The 19,589-nt window shown below is 38.0% G+C and overlaps 4 protein-coding genes and 1 non-coding gene across 6 annotated transcripts; 1 reads left to right on the top strand and 4 right to left on the bottom strand.

Moving 5' to 3' along the window:
• Positions 1-1,966: 1,966 nt before the first annotated feature.
• On the top strand, positions 1,967-7,703 carry LOC137720899 (AP3-complex subunit beta-A). Its single transcript, XM_068460021.1, has 11 exons — positions 1,967-2,248; positions 2,366-2,442; positions 2,555-2,804; positions 3,165-3,788; positions 3,992-4,165; positions 4,403-4,529; positions 4,609-4,718; positions 4,872-5,072; positions 5,159-6,114; positions 6,656-6,925; positions 7,048-7,703. The coding sequence occupies exons 1-11, from the start codon at positions 2,033-2,035 to the stop codon at positions 7,415-7,417; spliced, it is 3,375 nt and encodes a 1,124-aa protein (XP_068316122.1). The 5' UTR covers positions 1,967-2,032; the 3' UTR covers positions 7,418-7,703.
• A 130-nt stretch (positions 7,704-7,833) lies between these two features.
• LOC137720900 (uncharacterized) lies at positions 7,834-10,668 on the bottom strand. The gene is made up of 9 exons (XM_068460022.1): positions 10,600-10,668; positions 10,373-10,489; positions 9,841-10,159; positions 8,976-9,390; positions 8,798-8,897; positions 8,645-8,704; positions 8,432-8,515; positions 8,232-8,339; positions 7,834-8,151 (listed from the first exon to the last, which is right to left on the bottom strand). The coding sequence occupies exons 1-9, from the start codon at positions 10,666-10,668 to the stop codon at positions 7,843-7,845; spliced, it is 1,581 nt and encodes a 526-aa protein (XP_068316123.1). The 3' UTR covers positions 7,834-7,842.
• Positions 10,669-11,340: 672 nt separating this feature from the next.
• Positions 11,341-11,413, bottom strand: TRNAK-UUU (transfer RNA lysine (anticodon UUU)). The gene has a single exon. It is a non-coding gene; the product is annotated as a tRNA-Lys (tRNA).
• Positions 11,414-11,811: 398 nt separating this feature from the next.
• LOC137719959 (16 kDa phloem protein 1-like) lies at positions 11,812-14,025 on the bottom strand. Its single transcript, XM_068458941.1, has 5 exons — positions 13,959-14,025; positions 13,400-13,465; positions 12,332-12,470; positions 11,988-12,123; positions 11,812-11,874 (listed from the first exon to the last, which is right to left on the bottom strand). Exons 1-5 carry the CDS (start codon positions 14,023-14,025, stop codon positions 11,812-11,814), a joined length of 471 nt encoding a protein of 156 aa, XP_068315042.1.
• A 1,899-nt stretch (positions 14,026-15,924) lies between these two features.
• Positions 15,925-18,783, bottom strand: LOC137720350 (serine/arginine-rich SC35-like splicing factor SCL30). Of its 2 annotated transcripts, none has more exons than XM_068459410.1 (8): positions 18,674-18,783; positions 18,390-18,546; positions 18,224-18,301; positions 17,112-17,276; positions 16,969-17,009; positions 16,657-16,723; positions 16,389-16,562; positions 15,925-16,211 (listed from the first exon to the last, which is right to left on the bottom strand). In XM_068459410.1, exons 2-8 carry the CDS (start codon positions 18,536-18,538, stop codon positions 16,091-16,093), a joined length of 795 nt encoding a protein of 264 aa, XP_068315511.1. In that variant the 5' UTR covers positions 18,539-18,546; positions 18,674-18,783; the 3' UTR covers positions 15,925-16,090. The 2 variants fall into 2 exon arrangements, with proteins under 2 accessions (XP_068315511.1, XP_068315510.1); XM_068459409.1 differs by having other exon boundaries at positions 16,380-16,562.
• Between the last annotated feature and the right edge of the window lie 806 nt (positions 18,784-19,589).

Genomic DNA, 19,589 nt, shown 5'->3' on the forward strand with positions numbered 1-19,589 from the left:
GAACAAAGGTGATTGTTGGATTAAAAAAGAGTTCAGATCATTCATTTTTCACGGTGGACTAGAGAGCGAGTGTCATAATAAAAAAGATACGTTATCTGTGTTGTGGGTTTGCTGTTTTCCAATTTTGTCAAGCATGTGCAAGTAAATCATGAGTGACTCATGCGTTTAGCATCTTCAACTGTGTTTCACATGCAACACTTTAATCAGTTTATGGATCCATGCACTTGTGAACGTAACGTCTGGTTGTAAATATTTGGATTTTTTTTTTTACATCGACTCATGAGATGTGACTTTTACGTTATCAAATTTCAGTGTTTTGAAACACGTACGTTGTGGGTGATTGTGTGCAAATATGTCATATACGTAAGTTATTGCATCTCTTATTGAAGATATATTAATAGATAGATAAGTATGATGCGTTTGTTCAACAAATAAAGTATTGTTTTTAAGGAATTGTCGAAATGAGTTGATAATTGAATGAGTAGACTGTCGATTTACCCCCTTAACTTTCACCTAACTTTGGATTTCTGCCCTGAACTTTTCTATTGGAAAATTAAGGACTCAAACTAATTTTTTTAGCCGATTTGCCTCCTACCATTAGTTTTTCATATATTCCATCCATATTTCTGTTAAATGAGACCATGTGCACAACATATGCGGGTAGTTAAGTTGAACTTTTCTAAAAATGATGCAAAACCTCTTTTGCATCCCTATTTTCTTGTTCGATTGAAGTAAATAGTTTTGTTCTAAGTTGACTTACTCACTATTTGTATCTATATGATTATGATGTGTTTGATTTTAATTTGGATCAAATGTGATTGTTGGATTAAAAAAGAGTTCAGATCATTCATTTTTCACGGTGGAGCAGAAAGCAAGTGTCATAATAAAAAAGATACGTTATTCGTGTTGTGGGTTTGCCGTTTTCCAATTTTGTCAAGCATGTGCAAGTAAATCATGAGTGACTCATGCGTTTAGTATCTTCAATTGTGTTTCACATGCAACACTTTAATTAGTTTATGGATCCATGCACTTGTGAATGTAACATATGGTTATAAATATTTGTTCTTTTTTTTTTTTTTTTTTTTTTTTACATCGACTCATGAGATGTGACTTTTACATTCTCAAATTTTAGTGTTTTGAAACAGGTACGTTATGGGTGATTGCGAGCAAATATGCTATATACATAAGTTATTGCATATCTTATTGAAGATATATTAATAGATAGATAAATATGATGCGTTTGTTCAACAAATAAAGTATTATTTTTAAGGAATTGTCGAAAATGAGTTCATAATTGAATATAACCTAACAAGTTTGGAAGAAAATATGCGTCAAATCAACAAATTTGGGAATAAATAAATTATTAAGAAATACACAATAAATTTCAAAACCAGTGTGCCAAGGGCTCTACTCTTGGGTGATGCTTTACGATCGAAATCCACCTTGCACTATATTTGAAAAAACTGTACATGATTTGTTAACACAATATGAATTCACATGAAAAATTCAATGTTCAAGTTGTGGCTAATCGGGTCATGATAGTAGCAATGGATCTGATAGTCACTCGTCTAAATAACATGTCGTTTCATGTCAATCACCATATCACCTGTTTTAGTCGTTAAAGAATATAATTGCATTAGCATTTATTCAAATACAAGGTTTATAATATAAAATATTTTTCACCGCTTGTATATATCATGTGCAACCAGCAAAACAACATTATGTTCGCTTATTTATTTGATTTTCTTTATGTATTTTATAGAACGAGAAATCAAATATAAAATGAGTGAGAAAATATAACATGTTTTTTGGTCGGGAGAAAATATAACATGTTAATTAGGCATAGTAACACTTAATATTTACTGTTTTAGCGGGTCGGTTAGTCCCGCATCAACCCGCTAATAAAATTTAACGCGCCAGATCCGACCCGTTTGCCAGGTAGCCCTCGCATCCCCGCACCTGTCTATCTCGCAAACTCAGACACACACAGAGACGAGTGAGCTTCAGGAGCACCAGAAAACCGTGGCGGAAGATGTTCAATCAGTTCGGAGCAACGGCGGAGACTCTAAGCAAGGCGTCGACACTGGTGTTCCGGATCGGCACCGACGCCCACCTCTACGACGATCCCGACGACGTCAGCATCGCTCCTCTCCTGGACAGCAGGTTCGACTCCGAGAAGTGCGAGGCTCTCAAGCGTTTACTCGCTCTCATCGCCCAGGGATTCGAAGTCTCCAGTTTCTTCCCTCAGGTATCTATCCAACTTCATCACTCTCGAATTCGAATCCGAAAAAAAAAATAAAAATTGAATGATCTTAGCCATCAATTTTGTAATTTGAAATTCGATTTGGTTGAATTGGAATCGCAGGTTGTGAAGAACGTAGCGTCGCAGTCATTGGAAGTGAAGAAGCTCGTTTACTTGTACTTGCTGCATTATGCTCAAAAGTAAGCTAAATTCAACCTTTTGATTTCGACTGAATCGTTTACTCAAATTTTGAGCTTTTTTTTTTTTTTTTTTGCTTTTGTTTTAATTTTTTTCATGTTTACTTTAATTTAGGCGTCCGAATGAAGCGTTGCTGTCCATTAATTATTTCCAGAAGGATTTAGGGGATCCAAATCCGTTAGTGAGGGCGTGGGCGCTGAGAACCATGGCGGGGATTCGCCTACATGTTATTGCACCTTTGGTTCTTGTTGCCGCCGGAAAATGTGCTAGAGATCCGTCTGTATATGTTAGGAAATGCGCGGCCAATGCTCTTCCTAAGCTGCACGATTTGCGCCTTGAGGATAATACTGTGGGGATTGAAGAGGTTTGATTTCGATGTTGTATTTGTAGTTCTTATCATTAAGAAGATGTTGATGTTCATTTGATTCAATCATATGATCTGCTGTCTGTTCTTTTATATAAGCTATAAAAAGTCCATTTGTTGGTCCCGTTGATATTTCGTCAGATATGGTTCTGAAATCATATGTATGAAAATTCATTTCATGTCTTGAAGTTTGCGATGCTCGTGTCCCAGTAATCACAGCCTTTGTATTTTGTACATTGTATTGTACTAGCTGCATTGTCATATTTGTATATATGTCTATCTTATATCATTATAACAACCGAAACTGTAGCTATAGCGTGTAGTGTCATTAATATTCATATAATGGTCTTCCCTATGCAGATTATTGGAATATTGTTGAATGACTCTTCCCCTTGTGTCGTTGGAGCTGCTGCTGCTGCTTTCTCTTCTGTTTGTCCGAATAATTTGTCACTGATTGGGAGGAACTATAAAAGGTTATGCGAGGTTCTTCCTGATGTGGAAGAATGGGGTAAAATAATTTTAATTGGGATCCTTTTGCGCTATGTAGTTGCAAGGCATGGGCTTGTAAAGGAATCCATTATGTTCTCTTTGCATGGAACAGAGAATTCTCGATCTGAAAAGGATTGCTCGGACACCAACTCTGCATTGGATGACAATGGTGACAGTAATGGTCTTTATGAGTCTGAATTAACAAATGCTGTGTCCCGTTGTTATATTGAAGGACCAGCTGAATACTTATCGCGATTAAGTTTCATGAATAAGGATTCCTCTGAATTTAATTATGCTCGTTTTACATCCGGAAAGAATAATGATGATGTGAAGATCCTGCTGCAATGTACATCGCCATTGTTGTGGAGTAATAATAGTGCAGTTGTACTAGCAGCTGCTGGTGTACATTGGATTATGGCGCCAACAGAGGATTTGAAAAGAATCATTAAGCCGCTCTTGTTCGTTCTAAGATCATCCAATGCCTCAAAATATGTGGTAGTTAACATTTCCTTACAGTTAATTAGTTTGTATGTAGCATTGAAGTACTTTTTTTAAGTTTATTGATGCATGCACGTGACCGTGAATTCATATATTTTTCAAATATTTCATAAACATTTCTTTTGTCCTCTTTGAACTTTCTTTTCTTAACTTACAGTTGGTAAGATGGTGAGGATTGTTTTATTGATTGACCATTGCAGGTTTTATGTAACATTCAAGTATTTGCCAAAGCAATTCCTTCACTCTTCTCTCGATACTTTGAAGACTTCTTTATATGCTCTTCGGATTCATATCAAATCAAAGCTTTGAAACTGGATATACTGGCTTACATCGCTACAGATTCATCAATTTCATTTATACTCAAAGAATTTCAGGTAATTGTTTTTCCTTTGAAATTAAATTTTGCCTTTCCTCTTACAACAGATACTCATGTCTGCTAGATTGTTCATAATTCCAAGTGCATGTTTGCTTGATTTATTAGTTACCTAGTAGGGTTTTAGACTTAGTTATGCATCAACAACTTCATTTGAGAATTTCAAACTTGTATGTGTGTCACAATTTATAAAATGAAAGGTGTGTATGCTTTGCATATTGTTTTTGTTTGTTGCTAGGATTATATTAGAGATCCGGACAGGAGATTTGCTGCTGATACTGTTGCTGGAATTGGCATATGTGCACAACGACTTCCAGAAATGGCAAATGCATGCTTGGAATTTCTATTGGCTTTGACCAGACAGCGTTTGTGACTATCTACCTGTTGTATTGATCTTCAGAAAGTTTTGCTTCTTGATTTCTGAATTATTATCTAATTTTGCAGAACTTATGACTGGTGAGTTTGGGTCAGTGGATACTGAAGCAGATATATTGATTCAAGCAATAATGTCTATTAAGTCAATCATTCAGCTAGACCCTCCCAGTCATGAAAAGGTATTTTCAATTTTCTGCTGAGTTGCTGTCATTAGATATGTAGTCAGGGATGTAGAGGTTATTTACTAGTGTCGTTTGTGATGCTTTGTTACCTTGTCTTTCTTCTCTCTGTTTTTTGGGGCATTTATTAAGTGACTTTTATGCCTTTTCAAGGTTATTATTCAATTGGTTCGAAGTTTAACTTCAATAAAGGTGCCTGCTGCGCGTGCTATGGTTGTTTGGATGGTGGGGGAGTATAACTCTTTAGGTGATCTCATCCCAAAGATGTTAGCTACAGTGCTCAAGTATCTTGCAGGGTGCTTTGCTTCTGAAGAAGTGGAAACAAAGCTTCAGATTTGTAATACCGCTGTTAAGGTACTACTGCATGGTGGTCTTCTCTAAGTAAATGTGGTAAATGTGACTATGTTTGTTTCTAAATGTTGAGGTGATCTGTTCTGCAGGTTTTATTGGGGGCAAAAGGGAATGACTTGTTGACAATCAAAATGGTTTTAATCTACGTGTTGGAGCTGGCCAAATGCGAATTAAATTATGACGTTCGTGACCGAGCTCATTTCTTAAAGAAACTTATGTCAACTTATTTAGATTCTCAATGTTTGGAGGAGGAAACCAACCGTCCGGGCCAACATAAAGATAGTTCACGTCTCCTGGCAGAAAACTTGTTTGGGAAACAAAATAAATCAGTGTCGCATGAGCCCATTGATCACCGGTTTTACCTTCCTGGATCTTTATCGCAGATAGTACTTCATGCTGCTCCAGGGTATGAGCCTCTCCCAAAGCCCTGTAGTTTGCGCTGTGATGACCCCGAAATGGATGAAAATGGTGATCTATATGTTACAGACGATGGGGACTCAGCGTCTGAATCTTTGGATGAGGAAATTGCTTCTAGTTATAGTTCGCAACATTCTAATGTGGATTCAAGTGGGACTGATGGCAGTGAAGAGGCTGGTTCTGCAAGTGAAGACGATGACAATTCTCATCAGTTGATTCAGTTTTCAGATGAAAGGAAAAATGGAGCTTCTCAGTCTGCTTCTGATTTTGGGGAATTGTTGTCAAATAGAGCTTTAGAATCATGGTTAGATGACCAACCTGGTTTTTCAAAACCAAATACTTCAGAACACAGTCAAGTCCGTACATCTTCAGCAAGAATCTCCATCGGTGATATTGGAGGTCAAGTTAGACCTAAAAGCTATCCACTCTTGGACCCTGTGAACGGAAATGGCTTAAGGGTTGACTATTCATTTTCATCTGAGATTTCAAGTATCTCTCCTCTGTTTATATGTATAGAAGTTTCCTTCAAGAACTGCTCAAAGGAGACCATGTCTGATATAACTTTGGTGGATGAGGAATCTGGAAAAGGCAAGGATTCTGTAGAGCAATCGTCGTTTTCAGATGAAAGGTAATTTAACTGTACATGTCTGGTAATTTAACTCACATTCCAAAATATAAATACTTGATATATCATGCCCGAGATACATAAATTGGCTATCTTTTGGTTAGGGACTCGACCATTTTTGGTTATAGAACTGGATAATTATTACTTTGTTAAAACCCATGTGTTATACTTTAGGTTGAGGTTAGTAGGCCAAATAAGTTGTTTTTATGGTGGATTTGTCAAATAAATTTGCGCGCAAAAGCATTTCTGGAGATTTCTTTAAGGTCTACTATCATTGTATCTTACTATTCTTAATGTTTGGTTTTTGCATATTAAGTTATTATTGATATCCTAAGTGAGATCTAATGGAGTAGTTCGGTTAGGCTTTAGTGGATTTTTACAGTTTCCAGACTGGTCTGTGCTATCCCTGGGGGTTCCACTATTCATAATCGAGCAGGATGATTTGATAAAATGCATTTGTTTTTTTTTCTTGGATCATGTATTAAGAATGTTTATTTCTCTTGTAAGGGCTTAATCTTTTGTTACGATTATCTTGATACTGCAGCTCCACGATACCTCAAGGTAATGAGCCAAATCTAGTTTCTGTAGAAGAGATCACTTCTCTGGATCCTGGTCAGACAATGACAAGAAGCATCCAGGTCCGCTTCCATCACCACCTCTTGCCTCTAAAACTGGCCATATATTGTAACGGCAAGAGGCATCCTATTAAGTTGCGCCCTGACATTGGATACTTTGTAAAAGCTCTTCCTATGGATGTTGAAGCCTTTACAAATAAGGAGTCTCAACTGCGTGGAATGTTTGAATGCGTAAGAAGGTAAACTGACTTTTTTTTCCTATTGTCGTATAGGCAAATGTCTCACTTATTGATAATAGTTTCCGAAAAAGCCCTTTTCATTCGGTCTTTGTTATTCTATAATGTTGTGTTTTCTTCAACAGGTGCACCTTCACTGACCACATCAAGGAGTTGGACAAGGACAAGGGTGATAATTCATTGGTAGAAGACAAATTTCTCGTAATCTGCCGAAGTCTTGCATTGAAGATGCTCAGCAATGCAAATCTTCATCTTGTATCCGTTGATTTGCCAGTTGCAGCAAAGCTTGATGATGCAACGGGTTTGTGCTTACGGTTCAGCAGCAAGATTTTAAGCACCTCTGCCCCCTGCTTGATAACCATTACTGTCAAAGGTAGATGCTCCGAACCATTGGAAATGTCAGTTAAAGTAAACTGTGAAGAAACTGTGTTTGGGTTGAATCTTCTGAACAGGATCGTAAATTTCTTTGTTGAGCCCTCCCATGCCCACGTGTAGTTCGGCAGGACATTGGAAACAAGTAATTGAGTTTTGGAGAGAACATAGAAAACCCGCCGTGTACTGCCAACTCTTCTGGCTGTCGGGATGTTTAATGTATTTTCTGTACAGCGGGCAAAAGCTCGGTATTATACTCATTCACAGAATTGTCTCGAGTTCATTTTCTTTCGCTCGGAAAGTGTTTGTTCTTGATTTTCAGTCTGTACTTTTTGTAATTTATGGGACATGAAATTTTATGTAATTTAAATCCATATGAAGTACATTTTTCCAGTGGAATGATTGAAGAGAGTGTACAATAAGTTATTAGCTAATCACAATTAATTTCTTTGCACAGTGATTAATCTTTCGCCGGAGCTAGTTACATTTCGATTAACCGATGACGTTAAAGCTACGCTATGCCTTTCTGCAACTCTTGTTATTTTGGCTCACAACGGCAACAGGTACCGGAACTCGGAATCATAAGGTTGGACTTCCACCATTCTGATTATCGGAGACTTTGTTTCTCCATTCAAGCACTCCATTATCAATCGTTTCAGTGAACCAGACCGCGGTAGTTGGCTGTAAATCCATTCCAGCAATGATTCCATACCGTCTGCAAAATCGAGCATGTTCCATTGAAGAAGCTTGGGCACCACAATCTTCTTCTTGCTTGTGACTCCCACCGAAGCTTCCAAGTACTCCAGTTTTGCTCTCTCCAACTCATTGACTATGTCATCAGAGGTATAAACCCTTAACTGCATGCACAGCAGAGCTTAATTTCATCAAATTTACGGAGAAAAATGTTGCGAGTAGGGGAGAGCTAGGCACTACTTACTGCTGGTGAGGACCAACTGCCGCGGCAAAGAGCAAATGTGACATTAGGTTCAGGGTATCCGAGACCATACGCATTTCTTAGTAGCATTTCCTTCTCATAGGCAGGCCCCTACCGAGTGAGGTGCAAATTGATCAGGAAAAAAACATATGAAAAAAAAGAGGGTGCAGTTGGAGCTCAAGTATTGATTCTGTTTCACGTACATGTTTCGATTCAGATGGATGGCGGAGAATGAAATGCTCGATAGCCAGAGCATTCAGCACTATGCCTCCGACATTTAGAGCAGCCTAGGCGAAAACGGGATCATTTAGTCTCAGTATTATATGAAAGCTGTAAATCTAACCTCATTTTTTAGCTGTCTGCACTCCCAACTGAATGTTTTACGATTTTTTCTACGAATGCCAGAATTGGTGTACCTTGTTCATAAGTGCCAGCAGTTTCTCCGGTGTGGACGGCAGCCCATGTTCCAGAAATGCCTGAAATTTGACAAGAAATAGAAGCTCCGATTACATATCATTCTCGGATTTTTCGGTTTTTTACTAAACATTGCTTAAGATCTCTTACAGTACATGCATGATGCAGGCATTGTAGATGTTGATCCAGAACGCCAACTTTTGCTTGTAGGTCAAGAAAGTCAAGTCCGCATCACACAGCTGATGCATCAAATTCCTGAATTCACAAAAAAAGAGGTTATCAAAACAATACTTTCCAGTTTTGACAATGCTTGTAGGCCAAGCAAGTAATTACCTCAACTTTTCGATTGCATTCAAACACTCAGACAATCGGCTGACATCGAATGAGCTCCTCGTGATCTGGATGAAGTTTTTGTACGGGCCAATGTCCCTGACAGCACCGTCTAAGTCCGGCAATATGCAGTAAGGGTCTGCATTGGACGAGGTGTTGTCGTTGAAGAAAATTGTGGATGATTTGCAGTTGAATGAGGTCTTCGGAATGAGCCCCTTCGAGTTCATGCAGGAAAGTGCAAGCTTTGGGACAACATATGATCCCTCCTTGTCGAGTGATGCTTGTTTCAGTTCAAGAAATATGGATACAAGGCACTTGAGAAGTTCTTCTGAGAGTTCATTTGGTTTCAGATCATTTTCTCCATGGCCCTGGTTTCTGCTTCTTCCCCTTTGTCTCCTTGATAATTCAGCAGTTTCACCTGTTCAAACACACATAAAGAAGAATTATTTATTTGTAACGAACGGACACATCGAGAAACAGTCATTTCGACGTAGTAATCTTAAATTTCGATCCCGTTTATTGACATGGGTTGATTGTTTTAGTCTTTTGGGGTGTAAAATCGCGATGATTTGATCAACATTTTAATCAACCCTATCAATAAATGAGATTAAATCAGAGTTGAGTAAATATGATAATAAGTAAGATTTCCATGATACTTCCGTCCTTTGATAAAGAACAGACGTCCTGCATACATCTTGACGGGATTGGCATCTACTGAAATTAGACTATTGGAACAATCCAATTCCAGTCAGATTCATTGAAGAGTATACAATCTCACATCGGAAATCTTACAAAATAAAATACATCGTACGTTACGTGGTTCAATTACTAATAGCATTGAGACCTTTAGTAATAACAAGCATTTTACCATCAGCATATGTGAAATTCCATCTTGGGATATCTGCTGCAGAACCTACGGAAGCTCTTCTATCCTTCAACCTTCTTTCTTTTCTCAAATTTCTCAAAGCTTCGTAGTTCTGTGATCTGCATCTCTCTTCATTCACCACTGACTGGTTTCCCACCCTGCATAACAAGTGATTCTGTTGCCCTAATTGCTTCCTCTGCACTTCCCATTCTCTTGTTTGTTCCCTCTCTTGGTACAACCTCAGTTTCAGCTCTTCGACTTTTCTTTCGAGTTGACCTATCTCTTCCTCCACCATTGCCAGCTCCAAAAACAGCTCCTGAAACTGCCATACAAAAATGTGTCGATATCATTGTAGCAAACAAAACTTACCGATATTATTTCAACAACATCAAGGTTGTGTCCCTTCTTTATAAATGCTTATATCATCATACTGCAAATCTAGACCGCATTTTCATGAAAGAATCAATGTGACCAAACCGGTATAGATTCACATTCTGTCAACAGAAAGTCTATCGTTATACTAACACAACGATACCTGAGGTGGAAACAACGATAAAAGACATGGATGTGACTGAACAGGTCCATGAAGTGCACAATGCAGAAACCTGCCAAGTGTTTGTTCTCCATCCAACTCTGCCTGCAATTTCTTAACCTGTATAAATACAGGAATTTGACTCTGTGTCAAGCTTATGTGAAATTTTTTTAACATGTTACACAAAATTCTACGCCGGAAACAAGCGAAAAACTTATAACAATCATCACCTCTTCCTCAAGATCGAGTCTTTTCTGCTTCTCCTCGCTTCGCTGCATTAGAAAGTCTTCGAATTTCATTATTTGGAGAGGCAAAGATCACCACCAGCTAACAGTTTGGAAGCAAGAATCTGAGGGCTGCAGCAATAATGGAAGTTGTTGAGGCAGGGAGAGGTGCCTAAACAAAGGGAGAGTGAGGTGACTTCGTGGGTGCCATTAAGGGTAGGTATTAGACACGAGGAGGAGGATGAGATTTGAGAAGATTGGGAGGGAAGGAAGGAGTAGTGGGAAAAATTGGGAGATTGAAATGCATGAGAGAATGGAGAATGTGCGGTGAAAGAATCTTTCGGATAACTAGGTATCATCATCACAAATATATACTGTAATCATCATTAATTTACGCGAGTTAAAAAAGAGATTTATTCTATTCAAATTTCAAATGAAGATAAATATCACTAAATAGAAGGCTAGTTGGTGCGTTGGAAGAATCTTTGAAGGACGTAAATATGTGATTGTATACAGTTGGAATTGTTATCATTATTGTTGGTGTTAGTGAAGTGCATGGCAATCCCATGATCTCTTTTTTCTACGAGTTGAATTTCTATTTAATTTCAACGGCAGGAGGAGGACGGTGGGGACGTGATGTCCATGAACAGAAAAATAAGACACCAAATTTGAAAAAGTAAACAAGAAAAAGTAAACAGAAAAAAAAAGAAAAAAAAAATACAGAGAATATAATTATATAATTTAGAACGCCGTCTGTGGGAATCGAACCCACGACCACATGGTTAAAAGCCATGCGCTCTACCAGCTGAGCTAAGACGGCAGATGATTGGATTTGAATAATTAAGTATTTTGTTTCCGTTGTTAATCTCTCCCATGAGTTATTAGGGACCTTTGAAAATCTGTGAGAGTGGGACAGTTGGGAGTTGAGACTAATCACAAAATAAACCAAACGAGTAATTTCTTACTCTGAATAAAAGGGCGAAATATTTTTATTTATACAATCGATAGTAAGGAAAAGAAACTCATATACATAATCTTACAGAATCGGAAGCATAGATGTGCGAGAAGATAAAATTATTACGGAATTTGCTTTGAAACCTAAGAACCAAGAATTTGAGAGATTACGGTCAGCATGGGTCCCACAGGTCGAGTGTGGGCCCGGACTCGAACTCAAACCCTACTCTGCAATGCAACCCCATCTGCAGACGTATTGTTTCTCTATGGATATGCAGCACTGTTCTTCCATCCTCCAAACGATTGTTCCCCGTCATCCTGTTCTACCTATAAAATGCAGACCAAAAAAAACCACACCCACATCAGTCAAACAAGAATGGTCATTGCTGAAAATGTTGGCTAAAATTTTAAGGAAAAAAATGAAGCGAGAAAAAAGTTACTTGCGGAGTGAAAGTTAGGCCGACTTTGATCTCCCCATGATAAGTATTATTAGCGCGAACAACGCTATAGTAAAGAGGATGTTGTTCGGCAGTTCCATTCTGCACTCCCAGTGCCAACAAGTCTTTCACGTATATTCTGCAAATTAAGACCAAATTTGATCTTCCATACATCAGTCGTGACTAAATAAGGACATATCTATTTTCGGTGATAGATAGGTCTTTGTGTCACATTTCATCCGTCCATTAAAAAGTGGATTAGTAGCATCACGTGACTAAAAAGTTTCTCCTGTTTAGGCTGAGCTCTACATCAAAATTGTATGTGAAATAACAATGTTGTGACTTACGTCGCTTGGCCGATAAAGTCATCAGAAGTGAAGGTGTCTTTGTCCATGATCTTGAGAGTGATCTTATACTCTCCCCCTGAACCTGGATATTCTGCCCTGAACGTAAATTTCTCGTTCCACTCCGGACTGCTTCCTTGTTCTGCATTATCGTTTCAAATCAGTACATCTATTTTTTTTAGTTACGCAACACAACACAACACAACACAACACAACACAGAACAACACGAAAGTTGAAGTTGCCACAATGATTAAGAATTACAGTGCGACTGTTTTAATATTACAAGCAGGGCTTTCGTGCCGGTGCCGTGATCATTTGATGTAATTGATTAATTAAGTGTTTACTTGCAGACCATGAGTTTGTTGAGTACTTCAGCTTCTGGAAGGCAGCTTGTTCACGCTGTTTTAATTAATTACAATTTTAAGGGGAAGGAGAAAGCGTTGATCAATATATTAGTGCGCCCACCGGTCTAGAAATACCTGCAGTATAGGGTAGATAATACCATCTAATACCAATTTATTTCTCAAAGTCTCCTATAGTTGTGCTAGAAAAAAGTATACTAATTCGATGCATTACGCAACAAATCATAGAATATATATATATATAGTGGCGGATGCGTGACATCACTTTTTTTACATAATTTTTTGCAAAAGTGTTTATGGGTCCACTCCATAATGTGTTTTAACTATCTGAACCGTCTATCTTTTACAATATTATTCATAGATCGCCCTTGAAAAAAATTAGACAAATTCAAAACTATTAAGACACTCATTTGCAATAAAGAAAATAGATGAATACGATTCTAAAAAGAAACCCTAAACTCTTAATCTACGGTCATATGGTTTTGAATTTAAGTGAGTTTTGGTAAACATGATCTTTGAGGGAAGACCTAAAAATTAGACAGTTTAGATCGTTAAAATACATTACGGAGTGACCCCACATGATATTTGAATTTGTTCTTGCAACGACTTGCCTTGCTTGTGCAAAAACTCAAGAAACCAGAAGTACGAATATGGTTACATTCAAGTGTTTGGTGCAGGTGGAGGTGAATTAGAAACTTTAGAAGTTACCTCTGGCCACGCTGCTCTTTCTCTCTTGGCCTTTGTATTCAATCACAACATACGGATCCATACGACCTGCTAAATCATACTTTGTCTTAAAAATACAATCATTCCACGCTTACAACAACAACAACAACATCAACGATGCAGTAATTTTTCATGCAGAAGTTGATGCACAATCTCTAGTGGAGAAAAAAAACCGGTTCGGTAAGACACTGGGGTTGGCCTAGTGGTGCTGGTGGGTTGGGTGATGAGTACGAGTAGGCGAAGGTCACGTAGCAAAAACGAAAAACAACCACTTGTGCTGGTAATAAAAACGAGTACATTTTTATAGTTTCTAATATATGCAGTATATTGTGGCCAAATCGTTTGAAGTTTTGAACTTTTCAAGAGTGACATGGAGATGAATAAACACAGAAACAAAAAATTTTTGAAGAACGCCATCAATGTTCGTGAATGCTTTCAACTAGTTACAAGCTCAAACAACTGAATAAATCATTGAGCAAGCTATAAATTAAACAAAATGTTGCAAAAATACAAAAGAAAGAAAGAAGAGAGAAGATTATACTGAATAAATGGGTTTCTCCAAGGCCCTTCGCACTCACAAGATTCACCTCCAATAACCCAACTGCCATCTCTCTCTCTCTCTCTCTCTCTCTCTCTCTCTCTCTCTCCCTCCCTCCCTCCCTCCCTCCTGAGATATGCGAATATCAGATTCAATGGAATTCTTGTACTAAAGCTGAGAGCTTTGACATGGTTTGTAACGAAGGATTCCAAGTTATATATAATACATACAAAAGGGCACTTGATTCTTCCACGACGGTCAACTTAATAGCAACTCCACCCCATAGAATTCCCCTTGCAATTGGGTGATTGAATCCCCCTACCCCAAAAAAATTTGCACCAGCACATGCCAATTGCTCCACCTATTGGAATGATATTGTTGTACTAAAGGTGAGAGCTTTGACATGGTTTGTAACGAAGGACTCCAAGCTATATATAATACAAACAAAAGGACACTTGGTTCTTCTTGGGCGGTCAACTTAAGAGCAACTCCACCCCATAGAACTCCCCTGGTAATTAGGTGATTAAATCCTCTTACCCCGATAAAATTAGCTCCAGCACATGCCATTGGGTGGGCCCAACTCCCCCCAAGACCCATTGGTTGAGGCTCTGAGCAATCGGGCGAAAATGACTTGAGGCCTCGCTTGAGGTTATTTAACGTCACCCACATTATAATTTTCTTTTGCACCAAAGCGTATGCGCTTCAAATGCGTGTGGCCACTAGTGGTTTGACAAAAATCCAGATGCGGGCCCTGCTACAATAGTCTTTTAATATGCGCCTTTGGATTTTCCAAATCCGACGGTCCATTTTTATTATGGTTTTTAAATATTCAAATAATAGAAAAGAATCTGTAAAAGATTTCTTCTCCACGTGGCACAACCTGAACACTTGGATTGCGAAAGAAAAAGCCATCCAACGGTCCATATTAATTATGTCATTAACAATGTTTGAAAATTGTAAATAAACACAAAAATTACAAAAATAAAGATAAAATTAAGAGTATGAACCGTAGCGTGACCGGGATGAGATTGTAATTTGAGATAATAACACGTGGCTTGATAGGGTTGTTAAAAGTCCTATTTGAAAATAAACAATATGAATTTTTTTTTAATATATATATTTTTATGTGAATAGCCCAGGCCATTCATTTTTAGGGGCGAAGATGCACTCGGATAGTTGTTTTCACTAAGGCAGTAATTGCATTAGATCAATAGCCCGAGCAGTAATTGCCTTAGTGGGGTGGAGTTGTTCCAAGGCCAAGTCTTCCTATTAACTCAAAACTATTTCCAAATCTCAAGTGGATTTGCCAAAGCAAGTGAACTATTTAACTTGGACCCACTCGACAATTAAATAAAAAAAGGTATACTACTAGATCGTAATATTAGTATCTTCTTGCGTCTCTTGTTTATATGTAGGTATAGGGTTTAGTTCATGATGCATTTGCTTATGGGACATAATTAGTTAGCAACTAACTGAAATTGCTGCTAATAACATTGCTCCAAAGTCCAAACTATTTATATAGAATCAAACTCTGCCCCTTTGACGATCGCGTAATGCTTGGAGATCAAATTTATAAATCAAATTTGTAAACCAGATGATATGTTATCAGTAAGAAATAAGCATATTAATCAACACCTAAGTAATAATCTAATTATCAACCACCACGTCATTTGATTTGCAAATTTGATCTCCCGCATTACCATTGACGGTCATATAACCATGTGCCTATATCTCTCTTAATAGACCTTTTAACGATCCTACACTCACATGCCTCTCCCCACGTGAACATGATTCTATACAACCGGTGTTGGAACAAATCCTCTTCTCTATAAAACCCACATTGGCATTTTTAATCTATCATCCTTGAAATTTCGTACGTAAGATATGAATTGAGCAGCAGATTTTTGACCAAAGTACGAATTATTATTATTTGATTCAATTTAGGACACATTAAATAAAACCAGAGAACTTTAGCGGTCCAAAGAAACCAAACCAAAGGTTTTAATTGTTCCAAATGTTTGCACACAAGCCTACAACTCAGGCACAATAAACTGATATTACAAACCCGAAATACTCAAAAATCTGCCAGACGTTATCGAACGAATGTTTGTGCATTCACATGGCGGCCTTTTTCCTTATCTGTTGCGCGGAGGTGATAACTCAGCAGATCTGGACCTAGATCCAGATGGTGATCTTGATGCTCTATCAGGAGACCTCCAGTGATCTCTTCCGTCCTTATCTTCGCGCATAGGTTTCCTACAACAGCGAAACAAGAACACATGATCAACGTAAAAGATCAGCATTGCGTTCACATACATACTAAATAAAAATAAACCACTTTATAATGACAGCATAGTCCGAAAGATTATGTATGATGTGAACCCTGCAGTATAAGCTAGAAAAGTGAAGCAATTGGAGACTCACTTGTCATACCCATCGGCGTTTTCAATTGGTCCAGCCCCATTGTCATAACCTGGAGAATATGGTCTGCGATCATGATCACCGTCTCGCAGTGATGGAAGATCTTGGGGTGATCTTGGGTTGTCTCGGCGCCTTCTTCTCGGTGAAATAGAGTCGCCTCGCTGTCTTGGTGCAGGAGAATAGGACCTGAGAAAGTTATTTGCCAATGTACCTGCATCAGTGGGCTTTCCAAAAATAATATAAAGTGAAATCAGGGAAATCTGTCACCTTCAAAGCTTACCTTGAGCGGTATCGACTTCTAGAACCTGATGGATAGCGTGGAGAGCGAGAACGAGAACGTGAACGCCCTGTGACATATCAGATACAGAATGGCGATTATGTTTAGCAGAAATGGCATCACAAATATAACAAACCATTTCTTAACTAATTTGATTATTCACTTCAGCAATGAATAGGAAGGCAATCATATGGCTGCAGATTTCTGATTACTTAGCGAAGCCAACATGATCAATAATGTTGAGGACCATTCCTCATTATGGTCAGAAACAGCATGCCATAATGAGTATAACTTGTACTGTCATAAGAAACATACCATAATAAGATGATCGTCTTCCCCCATGGCCTGATGGCTCTCTGCAAAAAGCAAAACAGGCAATTGGTATTTCAAACTTACAGAGTCAAGTTAGTAAGAAAGATACCAAGAGAGTGAGAGCGAGTCAGAATAGTAGAAACTACCTAACCCTAGTCCTTTGGCGCATCTCCTCTGGCCTTTTCCTAGTCTCTGCAGCAAGAACCACAGATATCTCCCTCCCAGCAAAAATCTTCCCATTCATATGATACTGAGCCTCTGCGGCCTCATAAGAATCCACAAACTGAATAAATGCAAATCCCCGAGGTTCCCTACATAGAAGTTCAAAAAAAACTTAGTACAGTACAAAGAAGCAGAGATTAAGAGTGAGCAAAGACAGAATGTATGAGGGCAATGACTTTTCAAAATTAGCATAGTAAGTTACCACCACAGTGCCATTACTCTGTACACATATCTTACGTCAGCTCTTGAGCACTTCCACTTAAGTGGATGCTGAATTTAAGAAAAGCAGGTAAACTCGAAGCTTAGTGGCTGACCTTTTCTTTATAGTCAAGTATGAAAGGCAACTTCAAAATATGCAAGTAACTTGGAAATTCTTCTCATTCTTTAAGAAGCACTTGAAATCAACGTTGCCCACAAATTCTTCACATTCTTGTGATTATAAGCACTTGAAATCAACGTAGTCCTCACCAAACTTCTATTTGATTGTTGTAATTATATAATTTCACTTCATAAAAAAGAACATTCTTCATTGACATTACTCCTACGCTTGGAATACCACTATGTTAGGCAATGATAAACAGTAGGCCTTCATCAAATGTGAGGCTTGGGCTTGTTTTAACTTCGAAAACACCCCTGACAAACCAGTTCAAATATTCACTATGAAAAAGGAAAATAAATATTTCAAAAAATAGTTTACGAAATTCCACACACATGTAATATATTCCCTGCTTGTATATTCTAACCAAGAATGCCAACATGTAGGAAGTACGAAATTTGAAAGAACTAAAATTTCAAATGGCAATCTTATCAACCACGTTTCACTTGTTGACCTCAAACAAATCATAGGAACTATAAGCATGATGTGTAAATAGATGCCGACCTCAAACCAACTAATTCACCCATTTGAAGCTTTTATATAATCTGGATAGTGCTCATTCAATTGTCAAACATAGCAAGCTCAGGTTCATTTTCAAGATTATAACCTACAACACCATTATCGATGCATCGAACACGCATTGACAAAATTAAAGCTCACCCAGTATAGTAGTCCTTGGGAATGTAGACATCCCGAACTTCCCCATATCTTTCAAAGGGAGCTCTCAGCTCTTCAGCTCTGCAAAATTAGACAAAAAACCCCAAATGTCAGAAAACAGACCAGCAAACAAATCAAACCAAAAATTCAAACTTTTCTTTCACAGGACCTGCAATCCAGAGGAATGTTCCGGACCAAAAGACTTCCATTATTCTGTTCCTTGCGCCTTCTTGGGGGGCTTCTTCCTCGCCCACCTCCTCCGCCGCCGCCGTAGCTCCTCCTCGGAGGACTATAGTACTGTGGGCTGTACCTCCTCATATCCAATACTGCAAAAAGTACCCAAATTGATTGGTTTCACGATCACATAGCAACAAGAAGCAACGATTGGAATCAGGGTTTTGTCAATTTCTCTGATAGGATGAAGACTTTGAAGATTCGAGAGAAGAGATTTACCTGTGAGTTTCTGAACACAGTGAATCGTACGGACGATGAGAGAGCTTCGAAGAAAGCGTACTTTTTTGGATCTGAATTCTCTGAAGGGAAAGACTTTCGAAACCCTGATTTTTAAGAGCCCCGAGTCTACGGTAGAGTCTTCAGGCACTCCATCTGATGACGTACTTTTGGTGGGCCGTTGGGCCGGGTTTCTGTGACCAGTTTTTGGGCCCTTAATTTCACTTCCTGCTAGCACACGTCCTGAATATTCTCCTACTGAATCAAAAACTACATCTTTGTCTTCTATCCAATGTTTAAAATATCGGTATCGATGAAAATATCGAAAGATAAATTTATGGAAATATCAGTAGATATATCGAATATCGATTGCTTTCGATGGAAATGATGAAATTTGCTCAAAAACATGGGAATTTGAAATTATTTTTTAGGGAATGTTATATGAAGCTACAACACACGTATGAATCAAGAATTAATGATTAGATACTGTGTAAACAATAAGTATGTGATATGTGAGAAGAAAAACTTTAATATAGTGACAAGTAATAAAGTAAAGCATTTCACTAGAAATAATAAATTATACATATCTTAATTGAAATTTTCGTCACGAAAGCAGCACACGTTTTATTGAAGTAAACTAATACCATAAAGAAAGAAATTTAAAATAAAAAAAAAAAAAAAAAAAAAAAACAATGCAAAAGGCTCATGCATATTTCCTGCAAACCCTAGATATTTCCTTAAAATATCGAAAATATCGAGAAATTTGATTAATTTCCGAAAATATCAGGGATATGAGGTGAAGTTTAGATTTCATCCCCTCTTTCCATATTATTCCCTGAATTTTTGGATATTTCCATGGAAATATCGAGCATATTCAGGATATTTCAAACACTGCTTCTATTACAACAAAAAAGTTAAG

The sequence above is a fragment of the Pyrus communis genome, chromosome 16 (assembly GCF_963583255.1).
Source record: "Pyrus communis chromosome 16, drPyrComm1.1, whole genome shotgun sequence".
In the NCBI taxonomy this organism is placed as follows: Eukaryota; Viridiplantae; Streptophyta; class Magnoliopsida; order Rosales; family Rosaceae; genus Pyrus; species Pyrus communis.